The 19,548-nt window shown below is 32.6% G+C and overlaps 1 protein-coding gene across 3 annotated transcripts; it reads right to left on the bottom strand.

Annotated features, from left to right (window-relative positions):
- Positions 1-1,242: 1,242 nt before the first annotated feature.
- On the bottom strand, positions 1,243-19,511 carry CPR (NADPH--cytochrome P450 reductase-like). Of its 3 annotated transcripts, XM_011295951.3 has the most exons (8): positions 19,230-19,511; positions 15,576-15,741; positions 15,328-15,520; positions 13,440-13,589; positions 6,840-6,964; positions 2,268-3,024; positions 1,716-2,206; positions 1,243-1,646 (listed from the first exon to the last, which is right to left on the bottom strand). In XM_011295951.3, the coding sequence occupies exons 2-8, from the start codon at positions 15,728-15,730 to the stop codon at positions 1,502-1,504; spliced, it is 2,016 nt and encodes a 671-aa protein (XP_011294253.2). In that variant the 5' UTR covers positions 15,731-15,741; positions 19,230-19,511; the 3' UTR covers positions 1,243-1,501.
- Positions 19,512-19,548: the final 37 nt, after the last annotated feature.

Here is a 19,548-nt window from a genome sequence, read left to right as displayed (position 1 = left end):
CTTAGCCTGCCAAAATACACATATGTGCAAAATTTTAGCCTTATATCACAATTTGTTCGAAATATAGCGTGATTACAACAGGCAGACAGACGGACATCGCTAAATCGTCTTAGAATTTTATGTTGATCCAGACTATATATATATATATATATATATATATATATATATATATATAATATATATATATATATATATATATATATATATATATATATATATATATATATATATATATATATATATATATATATATACATATATATATATACATACATATATATATATATACATACATATATATATGTATATACATACATATATATATATACATACATATATATATATATATATATATATATATATATATATATATATATATATATATATATATATATATATATATATATATATATATATATATATATATATATATATATATATATATATATATATATATATATATATATATATATATATATATATATATATATATATATATATATATATATATATGTATATATATATATATATGTATATATATATATATATATATATATATATAGAGTCTGGATCAACATAAAACTCTAAGACGATTTAGCGATGTCCGTCTGTCTGCCTGTTGTAATCACGCTATATTTATATATATATATATATATATATATATATATATATATATATATATATATATATATATATATATATATATACTTTGTAGGGTCTATCATGAATATTTCGAGGAGTTACAAACGGAATGACAAAACTAATATACCCTCCATAGAATGGTAGAGAGTATAAACAATTATATGAATGTATTTATGTAACAAAGTATTCACTTTTTATTGATATATTTTATCTTTTCTGTCGAAAGGCCATTCCGAATTGGAGTAAATTCGTTGAGCATATCAAAACAACACGAAATTCGACAAAATGCGCGATTTTAATGAATGTTATAATATTATAAAATGGGATTTCCACAGCTTGGCATATGAGATTAATATAAATTCTAGTGTTATGCGGGAATTATTCCTAACAAAGACACGAGCGCGTTTTTTTATCTATCCGTCTTGTAGAAATATTTAAAAAAAAAACGTTGTCCCAAGTTCATGACTGCTCATTAATAGTATCTGCTTATGTGCCGCAAAAGTAGTTATCTTGTTTTTATCTCGATTTTCCTACATACGTACATTAAAGAGGCATTACATAATTAACGATAAGAAATGACGAATTTTTAAACACTATTGATTCGAAAGATAACGTTTTTTATTTGTCTATAAATTATTCTGACAAAAGTGGTGATGGGTAAAAATGCATACAATAAAACATTAGTAAGCACGTGGAAAATATTCCCAAACCGGAAGAACTTCTTTGTTTTCTGTACAAAAATATTATAAAAAATATAAATAATCTTGTTTTTGCATGGAATTGCAAATTTTCTTATTTTAGGAAACAAGACACGAAGGAATTATTGGTTTTACTAGTGTTGTACAAATGACGTTTTTTTCTAGCTCCAAACGTCCGCGGAATAACGCTTTTGTGCCTCCATCTTTTTTATATATTGCACAGCATCTGATTCGTTCATATTGCCTTTGGTTGACAAAATTTTAACTAAAATATTTCTAACATCCACAGCCATATTTTTAGCATCCCTGGAATAAAAAAAATCGTTTTATTACAATGAGCCTTGTGGCAAAACAATTTTTTGTGACATCATTTACCCGCAAATATAAAAGTGTCCCTTTTGTTCGCCAATTACTTTCCAAATTAAATCAGCATCTTGTTCGATTAGATGAGTAACATAAATTTTTTCTTGTTGGTCTCTTGAAAATGCCGTTTTCAAGGTTAAAGTTCCATTTTGTACATATTGCTCTAGTTCTTCTCTATAAATGAAGTCTTCGTCCTTCTTTCTACACCCGAAATACAATATGGTATCGCCGACAACTTTTCCTCCATCTCGTAAAAATTGTCTTTCCTGTATGAATCCTCTGAAAGGTGCTAGACCCGTTCCTGGGCCCACCATTATGATTGGAATCTCGGATTTAGTTGGCAACCTAAATTGAGATTTGCGAATAAATACAGGCACTTTAACCTCTCCAACCGAAGGCTTTTTTTCCTTCATGTATGACGTAGCAACACCTTTGTTTACACGGCCAGTAGGTGTTTCATATTGAACCAGAACTGCTGTAATATGAACATTAGTTGGATAGAGCTAAAATGAAGCGGAAAATAAATCACAACTCAAACCCGTTTTCGAAGAAAATAACATTTACCTTAGAAGAAGATGAAATCGAGTAATAACGCGGTTGAAGTCTTGGCAACAGTTCACAAATATGATCAATTGGTGGTCTACAAGATTTGATATCCTCCAAAATATGCACAATATTTCTTGAAGAGTTCTGGATCCAATTCTGATACTTCTCTTTGCCTTCCGGAGTAATAGACGCCATGTTGCGTAAAAATTCCTTATCCTTTTCATCGGAACAATACTCTGCTAACTCCTTCAGAATATGTGTTCTCGGTATTGCAGTAATCTCCAAGTAATGTGTCAGGGCGGTACGGTATGTGGTGGGACAGGGGAATGGATGTTTTTTACTGCTATCCGTATCCGTATTGATCAAAGAGAAGACTGTATCTAGATTTGCATCACATAGTTTACCCAATTTTTCTACCAGGATTTTATCATTAATCGGATACATTGCTATATGGTCGCCTGCATCATACCGCATTTTTGATCCATCAATATCCAACTCAATATGCATACATGACCGTCCGCCGCCTTTATGCAGCTCTCGATTAACTATGACTGAAGCCAAAAATGGATTTTTAGCATCAAATGGAGGTCTTTGATTTTGCATTGAGTGCAACCGAGCTATTTCGCCGGTGTAAATACGATCGGGTTGAACATCCGGCTGTTCCAAAAGTCGAAATTGACGCATCAATACCTCCTCACCACTTCCTTCGATTCCGAAGAAATCACAAACAGATGGCCAAAATCTGTCTTTCCACGTAATGAAGTCATCTTCGATACTGAAATAATCACACATAATAGTTATTAAATAATTACAGAGCGGAACACTACATATCGATAGACCTATTAGAGTTATTATGGTGTAAATTCTGTATGAATGTTAAATTTACATTATTTTTCCTTCTTCTCAAACGATGTTGTTACATACAAGAACATTTTAGAAATACTTGTGTCTGCAGGATCAATTAAGTTGTAGGGATAGGTAAAGAACAGCACCCCGTGTAAAGAACAGCACCCCATTTCATATTTAGGAGGAAATATTTACATATTGAGATATCAAAATATAACATTTTTAAAAAGGTTGTTGGAAAACACCTTGGTCTGTCGGTACCGAGTCAAGGATTGTTTATATGCGAACACAACATACAAAATTATAGCAAAGTAAACGTTAAAATCCTTTAAAATAACTTCAATACCACCGCAGAATATACAGCTTTTTTCGATACAGAATCAATTGAAAAATACAGGAAATAAACACACGGACACAGCTGAAAATTACGCGTGTATATCACCAGTAGCGCGTGATATCATTATCAAAAGGATATTTTATTTCATACATCTTACATAAGGAATCCGAATTTACTATAAAATCCATACAAAATAACGTGCTCATTAGTACAGAACTTTATTATCTTACAAACATTGACAAATGAAGAACATTTATACAGGGTGAGATGAAAAACTGCAACCAACTTCAGACTGCTGTCATTCCTTACTCACTCGTCCATTCGTCCGACAGCTGTTAAAATTATTCCAGTGACAGCTCATTATATTGTTTACAAGCGTACAAAAGCATTTTGGTGAGAATTTTCCAGAAAAAAAGTTATTCGTGATGGAAATCAAGCGTGATAGTGTGATTTCAGCATTTAAATGTGAATAAAGTGGACGGCAGAAAAAAGCAACATCAGCAGAAACGCTTCGAAAAGTAAAGAAGAAGCGACTTGATCGAAACCCGCGTCGCAGTGGCCGAAAAATGGCTCGTGATCTGAACATATCGCAATAATCCATTCGGCAAATATTAAAAAATGAGCTCGGGGTAAAGCCATTGAAATTCCAAAAGCGCATTGAAATTCCAAAAAGTGGAGTATTTTGGAAAGCAAGGTTGGCACTAAAAAATACCAAAGTGTCGATCACCTCAAGCAAGGGCTTCGCCGGGAATAGGCCAAAATACCACATTGGCCGCTTGAAGGCCATAATTCGTGGCAAAGGTGACCAATTCGAACAAACCTAAACTTATATTAAAATTTGATGCTATTTCCGACATTTTTTGTTTCCATTCATTTTGTTTGACTTTATTGCAGTTTTTTTTTATCTAACCCTGTAGATTGCAATAACAACAGAACAGAACAGAAAAAGCCAATGTATTCAAAACTGTGCCGATTTTGGTTCAGAGGGATAACTGGTCCATTTTTCTTCGAAAATGAGCACGGAGTGTTGGTTACGTTATAGAGCCATGTTGAACCAATTTTTGCTCACCAAAAATTGAAATTAAAAAAATGTGAGTAGGCGCAACATGCCAACAGAAGAAGCTACACTTGACGTTTTGCGCTTCGTTTTTATATCCTCCACCTTGGAAAGGGGGGTATATTAACTTTGTCATTCCGTTTGTAACATCCCTATATATTCGTCATAGACCCCATAAAATATATATTCAAAATCAGCATAAAATTCTAAGTCGATTTAACGATGTCGGTCTGTCTGTGTGTGTCGAAAACGTGTGTCAAAAAAATAAATTTTGTCAAATTATTATTGAAATCGGTTCAGATTTGGATATGATTTTATTAAGAAGCGTTGACCAACAACGCCTTTGCAATGGTATTAGGGTAACAGTAAAAAACTACACAAGAAGTTAATTGAGGATACGATCATTACGGGGAAGTATGTCGCTACCTCGAACTCTCTAATAGCAACAAAAATGCCACTCTACTTCAAAAATGATAATTTCCTGCACACTTGACATTCACTACGAAATTAATAAGTCTAAAGGACCAACTCTTCGGGTATGCTGACTAAATTTAGCATGTTCCTGCTTATCTCTTGGTCAGCTGTTTCTGGCAAGTTCACGCGTAGGTAGAAAATATTACAATAAAAATTCAAAATGGGTAACGAATCGCACCGGCTTCAGCTAGTTCAATATAACTCACATTTAGATTCAAAAATTTCTTCTTGCAATCACTTGCAACTCTTCTTCCTTACGAGTATGAGCTGATTTGTTTTTTTGAAAGAGCATTTAAAAACATATTTATTTTAGAATTCGCAAGCCAAATGATTAAATCGGAAACTCTTCCTTTTGAACCTCTTTTCTTATCTGTCTTCTGTCTTTTGGACCTTCTGTCAATATCGCTTTATTATAAGTGATACAATGTACGTATTACAGTATTACAGTATATTACAAAGTATATTAATATACAATACATTAAAAATGTAACTAAACAATATCTCTGTTCCGGGATCTGAAAGAATATACTAGTTTTCAAATTTTCTCGACGTCTCAACAGATTATATAGTTACGAAAATAAATAATGTATGCGTCATGCCAGTCACAGGTTACAATAACAATCTTAATATTTATAAAAGCAGTTAGCACAATCCACTCACTTTATTTAGCTCAAAAATGAAACAGGTAGTAAGTGCAAAATAAATTTATTATGATTGGTAGGCCTGTTTATTATTTAGAAATGTTCACAGTATTATTGATTCACAGATTGCTTGGAAGATTTGCAAGGATTCCTTCTGTTTACTTTTCTCAGTTTTCTTACAAAAGAGAATAAAACTACCTTACCCTCTCATAAATAAGTTGCTGGACAATTCATGCAGAAAATATTTGCTGATTTGAAGAGGACGCGGCTTAATGTTTTAGCTGCAATTGGCCTCTGTAATGTATTTTTACATTGCGGTGTAATGATAATGCGGTGTAAATTTAAATTCATGGTAAGTGTAGACGCTGAAGCTCCATACCAATGAGAACACATCCAACAGTTACATTTCCCCCAATTAAACCAAATGTTGCTCGGATTTCAATTCATCCCTACAAAAGTTAACTGCAGGACCAGGATAAAGCGCTTGAGGCGAGATTGTGTAAAATAAGGGAAGTCTTTCGAACTGGTTTAATAACAAAATTCAAAAGCTGTAGCTTGGAACTTCAAATTGCTACGATTTTGTGAAGCATATTGAAGAAAACTATGTTGGTGAAATGTGTGACATGTAGATCCAATCTGATATTTTACAGCGACGGTTAAATCAAACCAACATGCTTGTAAATGGTTTTTTAAATGGCATATACGACTTCAGAGTATACCTTTTTAAATTTGCGTATATTTGTGGGTTATAATTAAGCCTTTATGATATCCAACATTTGTATTATTTGCTTAACAGGAAGTCAATCCCGGCTAAGTTTAATTCAACTTATTCTCGTCTTCTGGGAATGTTCAAAACAGAATCCATTTGAATGACCATTAAAATGCAGGTAATGTTATGGTATAACATTGATTAATAATAGATTTTCTATTAATGTGGACTATTCTCTAGTCGAAGTAGTTGTCACTGGTATACATCAATTATGTTGACAATTTAGATTCCTTTATGTTTTTTCGTTTTGTTATTACCTTAAGAATATATTTGGATGTTAGTGGTACCAACCTTAGTAGCGGAATATTTCACGGATAATAAATTTCAATAAATGCTACCTTAAGGAATTTACGACAATTTTTTGGAGAAAATTTTCTTATTTAGAAAATGTTTTGAATTAAAGTGAGTTTACCCCAAATGTATGGTTCTGAATTTTCTGAATAGGACGAATTGAATCATAACTTACTTTGCATCATCGTCTCCAAGACCTAACTCGAACACTCTCGTAGCACCGAGTTCCTCCAACCTCTTGTCCACATAAATTGCAACTTTGTTGTAATGTTCATAAGTCTTGTTGCCTAAGCCAAATACCTGCAAAAAAAAGTAATATACAAATTAAAATTTCACAAACCACAGTAGTACGCATGGTAAATTGAAGAAGTTTAGGTAAATTGAGTTGCAAGTAAAGAGACGGGCCTGTATAGAATGTAATGTCAAAATTACTATCTAAACAAATGCAACAAGTTATTTAGTATCACATAGACAAAATAACTTGTTGCCTAAGCCAATACCTGCAAAATAAAGTAATATACAAATTAAGATTTCACAAACCACAGTAGTACGAATGGTAAATTGAAGAAGTTGAGGTAAATTGAGTTGCAAGTAAAGAGACGGGCCTGTATGGAATGTAATGTCAAAATTACTATCTAAACAAATGCAACAAGTTATTTAGTATCACATAAACAGAACAACTTCTTACATTGATTTTAAACAAACAAAACGCGAAAATTGAATAAAAGTACAAGATTTCTTTTCAAAGCATCTTCTACATATATCTATATTTCGTTACAAAAAGGATAAAAATGTTCCATATATTCGTTGTATTAAGCATTTAAAATACAACAGAATTTGAATATTTTCTATACAACCCTGCCTCACTTAGACGTCACACCTAAGCGATAGAAATCATTCCCTTTGGTATCGCTTTCTCGGCCCATAAAGAGCATCTTTCGGGAAGAAATGAACCACGCCCGTGATATTTTTAAGCGTGACTAAATAGCGTATACTGGTTACTTCTAAAAATCGTTCCTCGACTGTTTTCGGAAGTGTCTGCGTGTGCAGACATCATTTCGAAACTTCCATCGGATAAAACAGTAATAGTGTACAATTATTTACGAACTGTACAACATTAAGACTTTGTTCTATCTGAGGATTATATGACAATGTGGTGCAGTGGTCAGCATGTTCACTTTGCTCTCTGAACACTCGGGTTCAATACCCAAGCCGGAATTTACATCTTTAAAACGAAAAAATAAATTCGGGAGTTTAATATGGGTAATATATAATATATTATAAAAAATGAATACTTTTTCACTTCCAATAACTGTAGTTAGCGACTACTAAGACACCTCCGCGATATTTTCTGCTTACAGGAGTCAGGCAAATAAGAAAAATTAAATCGACTGATGGCAGTGTCATCCTTGATTTCATTGTCCCGTGGTAGTAGACTCAAAAGTAACATTTGGTTAAATCATAGCGCTTATTTAATATTTAAAGTTGAATAATTGAGATTAAAGTCAATTTAAATGTAGCACACATATGAATAAACGAGAAAGTTTCAAGGTCAGATTTACAGTTCTCTTATTTGGAAGCGATAACAGCCATTTTATTATCAAAACGCCAAGTGGAACATACATGTTTACGTAGTTATTAATGCAACCACAACTCATACGTAATATCGAGTATCTGTCCCATTTGAAGACCAAGCACAATTATTAGTTACACGTAGTTTCTGTTCATTATCTTCTAATAGTGTAATAAAATATAAAATTTGTTTTTGCAGTCAATGACTAGCAGTTTTAAGTACCTTTGCAAATGTGAATAACAATTATCTACGTTCGAAGGTGTATTCACTCCTAGCATGTATCAAGTCAAGCACACTTTATAAAAACAATAGCCCGGATAAAACACTTCACATGAATACTCAAACTTTGCTTGTACATATTCAATTTACCAGTTTAAATGCAGGAGCCAACAACAAGTTTCCATATAGGCCGGCGATAGCTGGTAGTCTTACATAAAATGGGCATCTGCATTGTGGCATAAAAAGTAATGATCTTAGTAATGATTTCCTCTTAAAGAGTGGCAAACGTACAAAAAAGTACATTTTATACACGCCTTCCTACAAACACCTTATTTTCATTGACATTTTTACGGAATATGCTTACAACACACACGCGATATTCACTCGTCAAGTTTACAAATCATATTTCCATAACAAGAAATGTTAGGTTTAGTGCGGGTAGTATCGTGTCGTAGTCACAACTTTGTACAGCAATCAGCTGATTATGAAAATCAATTCAGCTATGAGGAATAGTGTTGCCGTTGTTATCAGAAATTGAGACTGTCAAATGTGAAATTAGTCGATTAGTGGGGACTCAAAAATTAATTTGCAAAGGGTGTCCCAATCAGAACGCAATCGTAAAATGATAGCCTGTTTTTCTTGCTAGAACTGAAGAAATGAATGTGGAGGGTATGTTGTTTCAACGAAACGGCGCCACAATACAGCCAGAGAAACAATTAAATTTCTGCATTTATTATTTGCGGGTCGTGCTATTTCGAGTTTAGGTAAGCAAAATTGGCCGCCTAGATTGTGTAATTTTTCTTTTGTGTTTTTTTTTTTTTGAAGTCGATTGAACCCTGGTACAATAAGGAGGTAGAACAACTTCGTAAAACTACAGAAATACAGCCCTGAGGCTAGAATTATTCAAAATTAAATGCAACAAGTTGTTTTCGTTTTTAATCAGTCTGTAGGCTCTACCTACCGCAGTATTTATGCGAAACGTTCTTTGAAAATTTCATTTAAAGATGTCGTGTGTGTCAGCAAAGCCGCTGTCTTCATCTGCACGATATCCTGTTCCATACATAACCACATTATATTAAAATTATCATTCCGTATGTAACACCTCTAAATATTTGTCCTAGACTCCATACAGTATATATTGTCATAATCAGCATAAGATTCGAAGCCAATTTAACGATGTCCGTCTGTCTGTTGAAATCACGATACAGTACACATTTTAGACGTAGAGCTGTAAAATCTGGCACAAAAAATAGTTTGTGTCCAACATAGTTGGTATTGAAATTGAGTTATATATCGTCCACGTTTTCGTATAGCTCTCACATAACGGTACCTCCGGATATTCCAGATTTTTTATACCTCCGGATATTCCAGTATATATTGTCAAAATCAGTATAAGATTCGAAGTCAATTTAACGATGTCCGTCTGTCTGTTGAAATCACGATATAGTACACATTTTAGACGTAGAGCTGTAAAATCTGGCACAAAAGATAGTTTGTGTCCAACATAGTTGGTATTGAAATTGAGTTATATATCGTCCACGTTTTCGTATAGCTCTCACATAACGGTACCTCCGGATATTCCAGATTTTTCAACGGTATTATTCCAAATTTGGTAATAAGAGTTTGTAACACGTTTTACAATAGCACCCCAAGAATCGGTACCTTCAGATATTCATTATATTGACGACTTAAACCATGGTACATTGAAATCAAGGTAGGGCACTGAAACCAATCGATTTTAATTTCGTTCATTTGCTTGGCTTAATATGCCAAATTAGTTTGTTTATTTGCGTGTTAATTTCAATCATATGAACATTTTTGAGAGAATATTTAAATTCAGTTGTAATCAAAATGCATATTACAATATATAAATGGACAAAAATACACAAATATGAACATTTTTGAGAGAATATTTAAATGCAGTTGCAAACAAAATGCATATTACAATATATAAATGGACAAAAATACACAAATTATAATTTTGAAGAGAAAATTAGATCTTTCATTCAATTTTCGCGGTTTTTGTTTATATATTTGGAATCAATGGAACAAGTTCTCTTTTTTTTTTGTAACAATCAACTTGTTGCATTTTCTTGGTTAGTAATTCTGACATTACAATCCAACAAGTAGGCCTCTTAACTTGCAAAATGTTATAATTTAGCCGACCTTCTCTACATTGCACCATGATCTAGACCTAAACCAAATTTTCTAACTGAATTGTCTTTGGTTTCTATTTGTTACCTTTATAACCGCTTCAAAATCAGGAAAATTTTTAGTTGTTGGTCCATTTCAACCCCTAATATATTGCGGACATCTTTGAAAACAATAAGCCTAGCCCTTCTGAGCCCAAACCTACCCTTTTTCGTGAGGATCGGACGATATTTGCAAAAAAAAAAAAAAAAATATTTGAAAAAATATTTCAAAATATTATAAGTCAAATTGAAAAAATCGCATGCGATAAAAAATATGAAAAAATGAAATAATGTCACAAAATACTACAAAATCTATATTATCATCATTAATGGCATATTTTTCTACGATTTTTTAGATTTTATACATTTATGTCAAGAGGGCATTCTGAATTGACAAAATTTGTCAAAATCGGTCCAGCCATTCTTGAGATACAAGCATTCTAACTAACATCCCCTTCCTTTGTATATACACATTGTTTATATTTCGCTATATATAACCGATATATTTACTATCGGCATTTACGTAACGGCCTGTTCGTACATATATTTGTGTTTTCGCCGGGATTAAGAATATTCGCGGTTTAATGGAAAATTTGACTTTTATTTAACACAAATGTTGTGGCCTATTTCACCCACTAAATACTACCCGATGACCATCAAAATTGGAAGGCTTCTGGCCAGCCCTAAGCTCTAGCCCCATGCTAATCAGCAGCAACTAAATATTATGCTATCACCTCCAAAAGAAATAGGGTTCTATTCTGACCCTAGCCCCACATCCATTCTAAATTTCGTGAAGATCGGGCCATAATTGCGACCTGTAGAGTGATTACAAATTAACATGGATAGACGGACAGACGGACGGACGGACATACATAGCTAGATCGACTCAGCACGGCGAGATAGGAAGATCCATATATACTTTCCTATGTGGGAAACGAATATTTCGTGGTGTTATATAATTTTTGGGCCAATCAAACTTATAATAGCCCCAACACATAGTGTTGTAGGGTATAAAAATTATAATAATAATTTCAAGAGAGACCACATTGAATAAGTTTGAAAAACGCAACCCTGAAGCTAGAATCTTGTATCTTCCTAAATTCTTGATGCTGATTCCTGATTATTCACAATATCGAGTTTCTAATACGATTAAAATTCTATTCCATTCCCAAAAAGCGCAGTTGCAAACAAAATGCATATTACAATATATAAATGGACAAAAATACACAAATTATAATTTTGAAGAGAAAATTAGATCTTTTATTCAATTTTCGCGGTTTTTGTTTATATATTTGGAATCAATGGAACAAGTTCTCTTTTTTTGTAACAATCAACTTGTTGCATTTTCTTGGTTAGTAATTCTGACATTACAATCCAACAAGTAGGCCTTTTAACTTGCAAAATGTTATAATTTAGCCGACCTTCTCTACATTGTACCATGATCTAGACCTAAACCAAATTTTCTAACTGAATTGTCTACAATTTTGTGTTTGTAGCTCGTAGTAGGTTTTAGCTCCGGTAAAAGAAAAATGTTTATATGGGTCCAACTTTGGCTAAAGCGCTCGTATAACGGTACCTCCCGATATTCGGTATTTTGCTCGTCTTAGCTAAATTTTTCACGATTAGAAATTCTAAATTGAAAAATTTTTTGGAGTGTTTGTATTTATATTTTATAATGTGTTTTACCTTCCGTGACACATCATTATCTATATATGTCCACGTTTTCCTATATCTCCCATATAATGTTACCTGTTGTTTTTTAGCTAATGGTGGCAGAAAGTTAAGTTTTTTATATATCTGTGTTTTATTTGAAATTTGAAAACTGGGACACCCTTTATATTTCAAAAAAATTATAATAATAATTTCAAGAGAGACCACATTGAATAAGTTTGAAAAACGCAACCCTGAAGCTAGAATCTTGTATCTTCCTAAATTCTTGATGCTGATTCCTGATTATTCACAATATCGAGTTTCTAATACGATTAAAATTCTATTCCATTCCCAAAAAGCGCACATTTAATCTATCCAATTGTTGTAAATATGAACTTAACTTTGAACTGAAATTGATAATTTTTATTATTTAAAACAATACATATACATACAAAAACCTTTTTTTTCAACATTACATATTTACAAAAGAAAAAAATGTATTCAGGCGATTAGAAAATACCGTACCCTTATATGACCTTTAAACGAATATCATAATATTTTTAACTACCGACACATTTCGTTAATTACTTATAATTACAATTGATAATTTACTAAAACCCAAACTATGAATAAAAAGTCTGAATTAAAATGTGTTAGAGAACCCCACTACTGCTGCGGCCAACGTTTTAGTTTGATTGTGCCATGGTTGTATCCACGGTTTGGGAAAGTTGTGAGGCTTTACTGTAAGTCCTTAATATATGGATATGAAACAAGTTGTTTTGTTCATTTGATATTTGAGTTGATAAACAAAATAATGGGAAAACTAAACAATAGGCAAGGAATTCTTTTCAAAATCATGTTCCGTTAAAAAAAAATTAATAGTTGCAGAGGTAACTTAATAATTCTACCATGGAACAATACATATTCAAAAAATAATTGTTTTTTTGAGACAATGATTGCTATGTTCCAGTACCTGCAAGAATCTACTAGTTTTGCAATTTTCTTCAATATCATAAAGGAAAAATCATTTATCGTAGTTAAAACTTTTACATTCTTGCAGTTCTGGAACAGACCTTATCTTTTACGTCTTGTTAGTATTTTTTTGAGTACACAAATGTTGTTACAAAATTATTTTACTTACGGCGTAGTTTAAACCCGTCAAATCAACCTCGCCATTTGTAATCCATTCATAGAATTCCATAGCGTTATCAGTGGGATCTCCTTCACCATATGTAGCCAAACAGAAAACGGCTAATGAGTTAGGAATATCCTTCATTTGTAACAATTCTTCCTAAAAAGTAATAAAAAATATATGTATATCAGCAACTGTGTAAATAATTTTAATGGTCAAACAAGCTTTAATGTTACGGTCCTCTACTCTCTTTTTAAACCGCTCTTGCAAATAAAAATCCAAAATGTTTATTTTCTCAAAAGAAATAAGTTTTTATTTGAGCTTTGGTTTGTAAGCGATTACCTAACTAGGTAACCACAATTATTTCATATTATGTTTTCAAATTCGATTTCTTTTTATTATATTTTCGGGTTTTAATGTTCCAATATCGGGTGGGCCGTACGTATGATACCCTACTCCACTATGCATATTTAGTACAACTACCCGTAACAAATAAACGTTTATATTAGGAATTTATGCGAATAAGATCATAGCGGCCATAAAACTATTTTGAATATTATGGCTTTAGAGCAGTTATTATTTGGAATCAGAAGGAAGGTATAATCCAACTCTGAACCTATTTTCTCCAAATTTTACAGAGGCGTTTGTACGTCTCGTACCAAATATCATTGCTTTAGAGCCCATGATATGACTTCGAGATGGCTTAAATTAAAACAAGTAAAAAATCTGAATACCCTCCACCATTTGAAACGAATGTGGCAATTTCCAAAAAAAAAAATCCGTTAAAAATTCTGTTAAAATCTTAAAAATGCAGAGTGTAGCCGTTATTATAGAGTCTATACGACGACGTGGACCTGCATAGGCAAGTTTCATATGCCATTTACATATGCTATTACAATATTCAAATGCGAAACTTGAAAAAAAAAATCGGTGAATAATATAGCTAAAATCACCAAAATACTGAATATAGAGTATAGACTGTAGTAACCATTACGAACTTCAAATACCAAATTTGAAACAATTCCGGTGAATAATGTCGGATTATAATATTATCCATTACGAACTTCGGCAAAGATTTATCTGGAAGCTATATCTAAATCTGATCCGATCCCGATAAAAGTTGGCAGAGGTATTTCCGAGCTGTATCTAATATCATTGTTGTAGAATGCATATTTCGAATGCGAGAGACTTGAACAAAATCGTATGAAACATATATATGAAACCGATCACGATAAGATTTTTATATGTCATTGCTAGAATGGTTATTATCCGGTTTAGTTTTCAAATACCAAAAGGAACAAGTCAAAAAGCAACTAAGCTCATCTTGGCTGTACTTTTAATACCCTCCGCTAAAATTGTAAAAATACTAAGTATGGGGAAGTTCAAACACTAACGCCAATTTAGCAATGGCACCGAAAATTTTCAGCTTTTCCTGACAAAAGTTCTTCAGAACATATTGCCTGTAAATGAGCAGTGGATATAGAAGAAGATTTAATTATGCCTACCTATGGTGAAATAGAAAGGATATGAAACTACTCTAAAATGTAAGAATAACAACAATTTACAGATTATAAAAAAACTAAATACGGGAAGGACATAAAAATAATTGAAACCAAAGTGCGTATAAAATTAATAGCTATAATCATTACGTTTATTTGTATTATCACTGACTTATTTATTCATTATTTGTTTATTAATTGGAAAAAGATTAGTACCGAAGTATATTAAATAGGTAGTGTTGTGTGCTCAGAGACAGTTCGAGCTATATATAAGCAAATGTCCGCATTTCGAGTGTCTATAATGTAAAGCGGAATCTTTGTGACTATCTATAATTTTGTCACTGAATCGTAATTTGACATCAACTGCAAATAGGAACAAATAGGGATAGTATACTTACCATGTCACATTCTTCGGGGTCCGCCACCATTCCCTTCATGCGATAGCGTAAACCTTCCTTGGCCAATCGTCCGGCAAATTCTTCGGCTGTTCCGGTCTGGGAACCATAAAACACAACTAAACTACGACCTGAAGCTTTCAATTTTTTTATGAACGAATTCTCTGTCGTTGAAACGGTGCTGACTGTAGTGGGTCTGAGAATAAAATTTAGAAAATCAGCTTGTACTTGAGGATATGCAACAAACTTACTGTATAGAATATGAACGAATTGGAGCTTCTTCCTTCTTACGACTTCTCATAAAGTACCATGTTGCACCGACTAAGAGGACTACTAATAATGCAATATCCAGTGTGCCCAAAAATGGTTCTTCCGAAACCACTTCTTCGACGTGTTCCGCGCTCATTTTATATAAATCTGAAAAAGAACTTTTAAATTTTAGAATTCATGGGCACGGGAGTTTATTAACTGAAGATGTATATAGCAATCTATAAATATATATAAATAAGTAGAGTGATGAGTGAGTCTGTGACTGACTGAATGATTTATCAAAGCGCCTGATGCTAGAATCTTGAATATAAAAAAGTAGAGTGATGAGTGAGTTTGTGACGAACTGACTGTTTTATCAACGGATTTGAACTAAATTGTACTATATTTGACATTGCTCAACGTATAGTTCATGGAATCTTAAATTCGGCGTTAGGATCACTGTTTGTGTGTAGGGTTGAGATTTGGATGTGGTTTTTGAAATTTGGAATTTTGGGAAATGAATGGAGTTGGAGATGTAACATTTGGCATTATGCTGCGGGATTGATGAATGAAGTTGGATTTGGGAGTACGCAGTAAAAAGTATAAAACGGTATCAAGTTAGGTATTTGGGGAATGGATAGAACTGGGAATCTGAAGTTTGGAGGGAGAAACTTTGATGTTGCGTTCGATCGACAAAGCATTTGGTTTTTGAAAATTCGGCAAAAGGTGTACGAAAAATAGAGTTGGTACGATAATGTGAAAATGTCGCAATCGATTGTATATTCTATTATGAGCATGGAACGACCGACCACGCGCACCTTTTTATTACATTTATTGTGAAGAAATCAATATAAATTCAATTAACAAAATTTTCCCGCATGCGAGGTAGCGTGCATTTATTTGCTAGTCTTGGTATATTATATCACTTGATTTAGGTATATAATATCAACTTTGACCAACAAAAAACCATTAAAAAATATGCAGATGAAAACTAAATATTAGCCGATCTTCACAATTATTTGTGCCAATGTTTACTAAACAAAAATACATCTTATTCCCAAAATGCATCCAAATCAATTCTAAAACGACGCAAAAGTAAAAGCTCGCTTTTCACACAAATTTGCAAACTTAAAAAATTATTTTTCAAATTTACAGATTAATATATGAAAAGTAAGGGTCGATATACATAGCTACTATTATCGTCCTCAACACAGTTTTACTTAAAATTATAGATTATTTATCTAGACAAATTTTTATTCCTTGGAAGATCACAGAAAAAATATTAACATTAAAAGGAAAGTAATTATTTCATTAAAAGAGCACAGATCATGTAGTTGCTTGGTTGACGCACCTGGTCGAAGGATTTTTCATCCGAGTCAATCCGGTGCGTAGAACCGGCTGTCGCGGGAAATTGGACAGAAGCGAAACAAGCCCTTTCGAGCGTATCGGAACTTGTACAATAGTATAATAAAAATGTATGATAAAACTTCCTGCTGCTTATAATTGGAATTAACATATAATTTGTATTGGGTATTTGAGCTCAGATGGGCTTACTGACTTTATGGCCAAGTTTTAAGTTTTACTCTGTCCCAGGAGCTAGTTGTGCCTCTTTTGATATCCTAAAGGAAAAATCGGTTATCGTAGTAAACATTTTTAGTTTTCAGAATATTTTTTGTCGAACTATTGTCAAAAATGGCATTGAATAATACCATGGCCAAGTATTATTAAATACATTTTGACATTTGTTAGTTTTTTATTCTTTTTCCTTCTTTATTTGGTTTCTACAAGCTTCAAATGAGAAGAATGAAAAAAAAAATAATAAAATGGTTATGGCATGGTAGAATGAAGAGATTAAACTCATTCAATCATATGTTTACAATTTTTTCAAAGTTATTCATTTGGCAACATCTCATTTTCCTCCCATCTTGACTCCGACTCTAAACATTCTATCTAAACCGAAACCCAAATATTCTATTTAAGGGTTGTGGTTTTCCCCATTATATTTTTCCTAGTTCCTTTGAAGTTTAATTCCGTTTCTGTTTTACCATGCATGTATGTGTATTGTTTTGTATAATAAAGAAAACAATTCAAATTATCTCAAATCCAGCTATAAACGATTCATATTTTCGACGTTAATGGAAAATTCTTGTTAATGGAAATGTTCACAATTTTGGGAAGAAACAATATTTCTGTGGAAACTATCCCCAATTTTATTCATGTTTTATATGTTTCCCTTATTTGATACATTTCTTTAAAAGTCTATGTAACATAAGACTAGTACAGAGCTGCAGGTTCCTATTTCCATTGAAATTAAACAATCTTATTGCCTGTGCTATTGTTGAAATAATTTACTATATTTTAAATCAAATAAAAAATACAGTCCAGGGGCTGGATTCTTGTTCTATGAAAACATGAAATGAAAAATATTTTCTTTATACAATTATTCATTTGACATTACTTTCCTTTATAAAAGTTTTCATTTCAAATTTTCATAGAACAAGAATTGAGGCCCAGGTTTTCACAAAAAAGTTTACTGCGGCCAGCATAACAAACTCATCGTTGCATGTACTGACCTTAAAGCTTAGCTCAAACTAGATTTAACCTTCAGCTTTAATTCTATCGGAGTATATATACATATTCGCTCACTTCACTGTATACAGGTCAATTTCCAAATAAATTCAATATATATTTCAATTTGAAATATTTAAGAAACATAATATTTTGTTTTAAATAATTTCGTGTGTGAGTTAGTGATACTGTTGTAGGGCTTATATACTGAACTCGGAAACCAGACGAAGTGCTACCTATATCTAATTAAATATTTTGATTATACATGTGTATATTTGCCTCCTTGATCAAAAGTCAAATTATCGTACGTTCAAGTGAGCAAAGTAAGAGTAATCGGGCAAGCGAGAACAAATAAATGTATGCAGAGAAACGTACGTTTTGCCCGCCTTTACGTTGATGTCTGTGCATATTAGTCCATGCGTAAGCATGATTTGGCTAAATTTTAATACATTTATTATCTTATTTCATTTTGTAAAAAACACGAATCAACGGAAGTAAATGCTGACGACATTTCTATCAAACTCGCTGTAGATCGGGGATTTTAAGCATTCACTACGAACAAACAATATATTAACATATTTACAAAATACAATTTTTCCTTCGTCCATTTACAAACGAGTGCTGGTGGTGCGGTCGTTATCGTTGCCGAATAGAAAGGCTGTGTGTGCAACATCAAATAGATATTTTTTATTATTTTACACACAAATGTCGTAGAAATCAAAAATTCTCTGTACAAACCCCTGTAACGATCGTCTACGTTAACTACACAATGATATGCATTTTAATACATAATATACATACAGCTAGCAAAACACACGTCCGCATTTACGAATGAATACTTCGATTTGCTCTATTCATCTTGCCTGAGGAAACGGGGTCTGAGCGAACTTTAAACTGGTCATCCTAACCTTGACCGTCGAATACACGAAACAAAATGAAACACAAACGTTTGTGGAAAAATTAATACTGCGTACCCGTATATACATGTTTGTATGTATGTTTACATTGAACTAAAAGCTTTACACTTTGCAATCTTCGTTGTTTTATATGGTTTCTTATATAAAGTGTATAAATTCACGAAAACATACCTGTTGCCTATAATTGGTTAATCCGAAGTTGCAAATGCAATTAGGAAATGTTGATTTTTATTCGTTTAGCAAGTGTTCTTGGATCAGGCACACCACGTCTACCCTAATTCATAGTTAATTAATCTGCCGTAAAGTGATAACAATATAACGACGACCAACGCTAAATTAAAGTCCAATTACTGAATTCGTGAAAACGTAGGAATACACGCACGGATCACTTTCACACGTCGTCTCACAGTGTAGGTTCAAGTACGACTAAATGCTCAACTGCTATCATTGAGTTGTAAGCGTAAATTATAGATAACTTTTCGCTGAGTGG

The sequence above is a fragment of the Musca domestica genome, unplaced genomic scaffold (assembly GCF_030504385.1).
Source record: "Musca domestica strain aabys unplaced genomic scaffold, Musca_domestica.polishedcontigs.V.1.1 2, whole genome shotgun sequence".
In the NCBI taxonomy this organism is placed as follows: Eukaryota; Metazoa; Arthropoda; class Insecta; order Diptera; family Muscidae; genus Musca; species Musca domestica.
The sequence above is the reverse complement of the archived record's forward strand: the minus strand, read 5'-3'. Positions and strand labels throughout refer to the sequence as shown.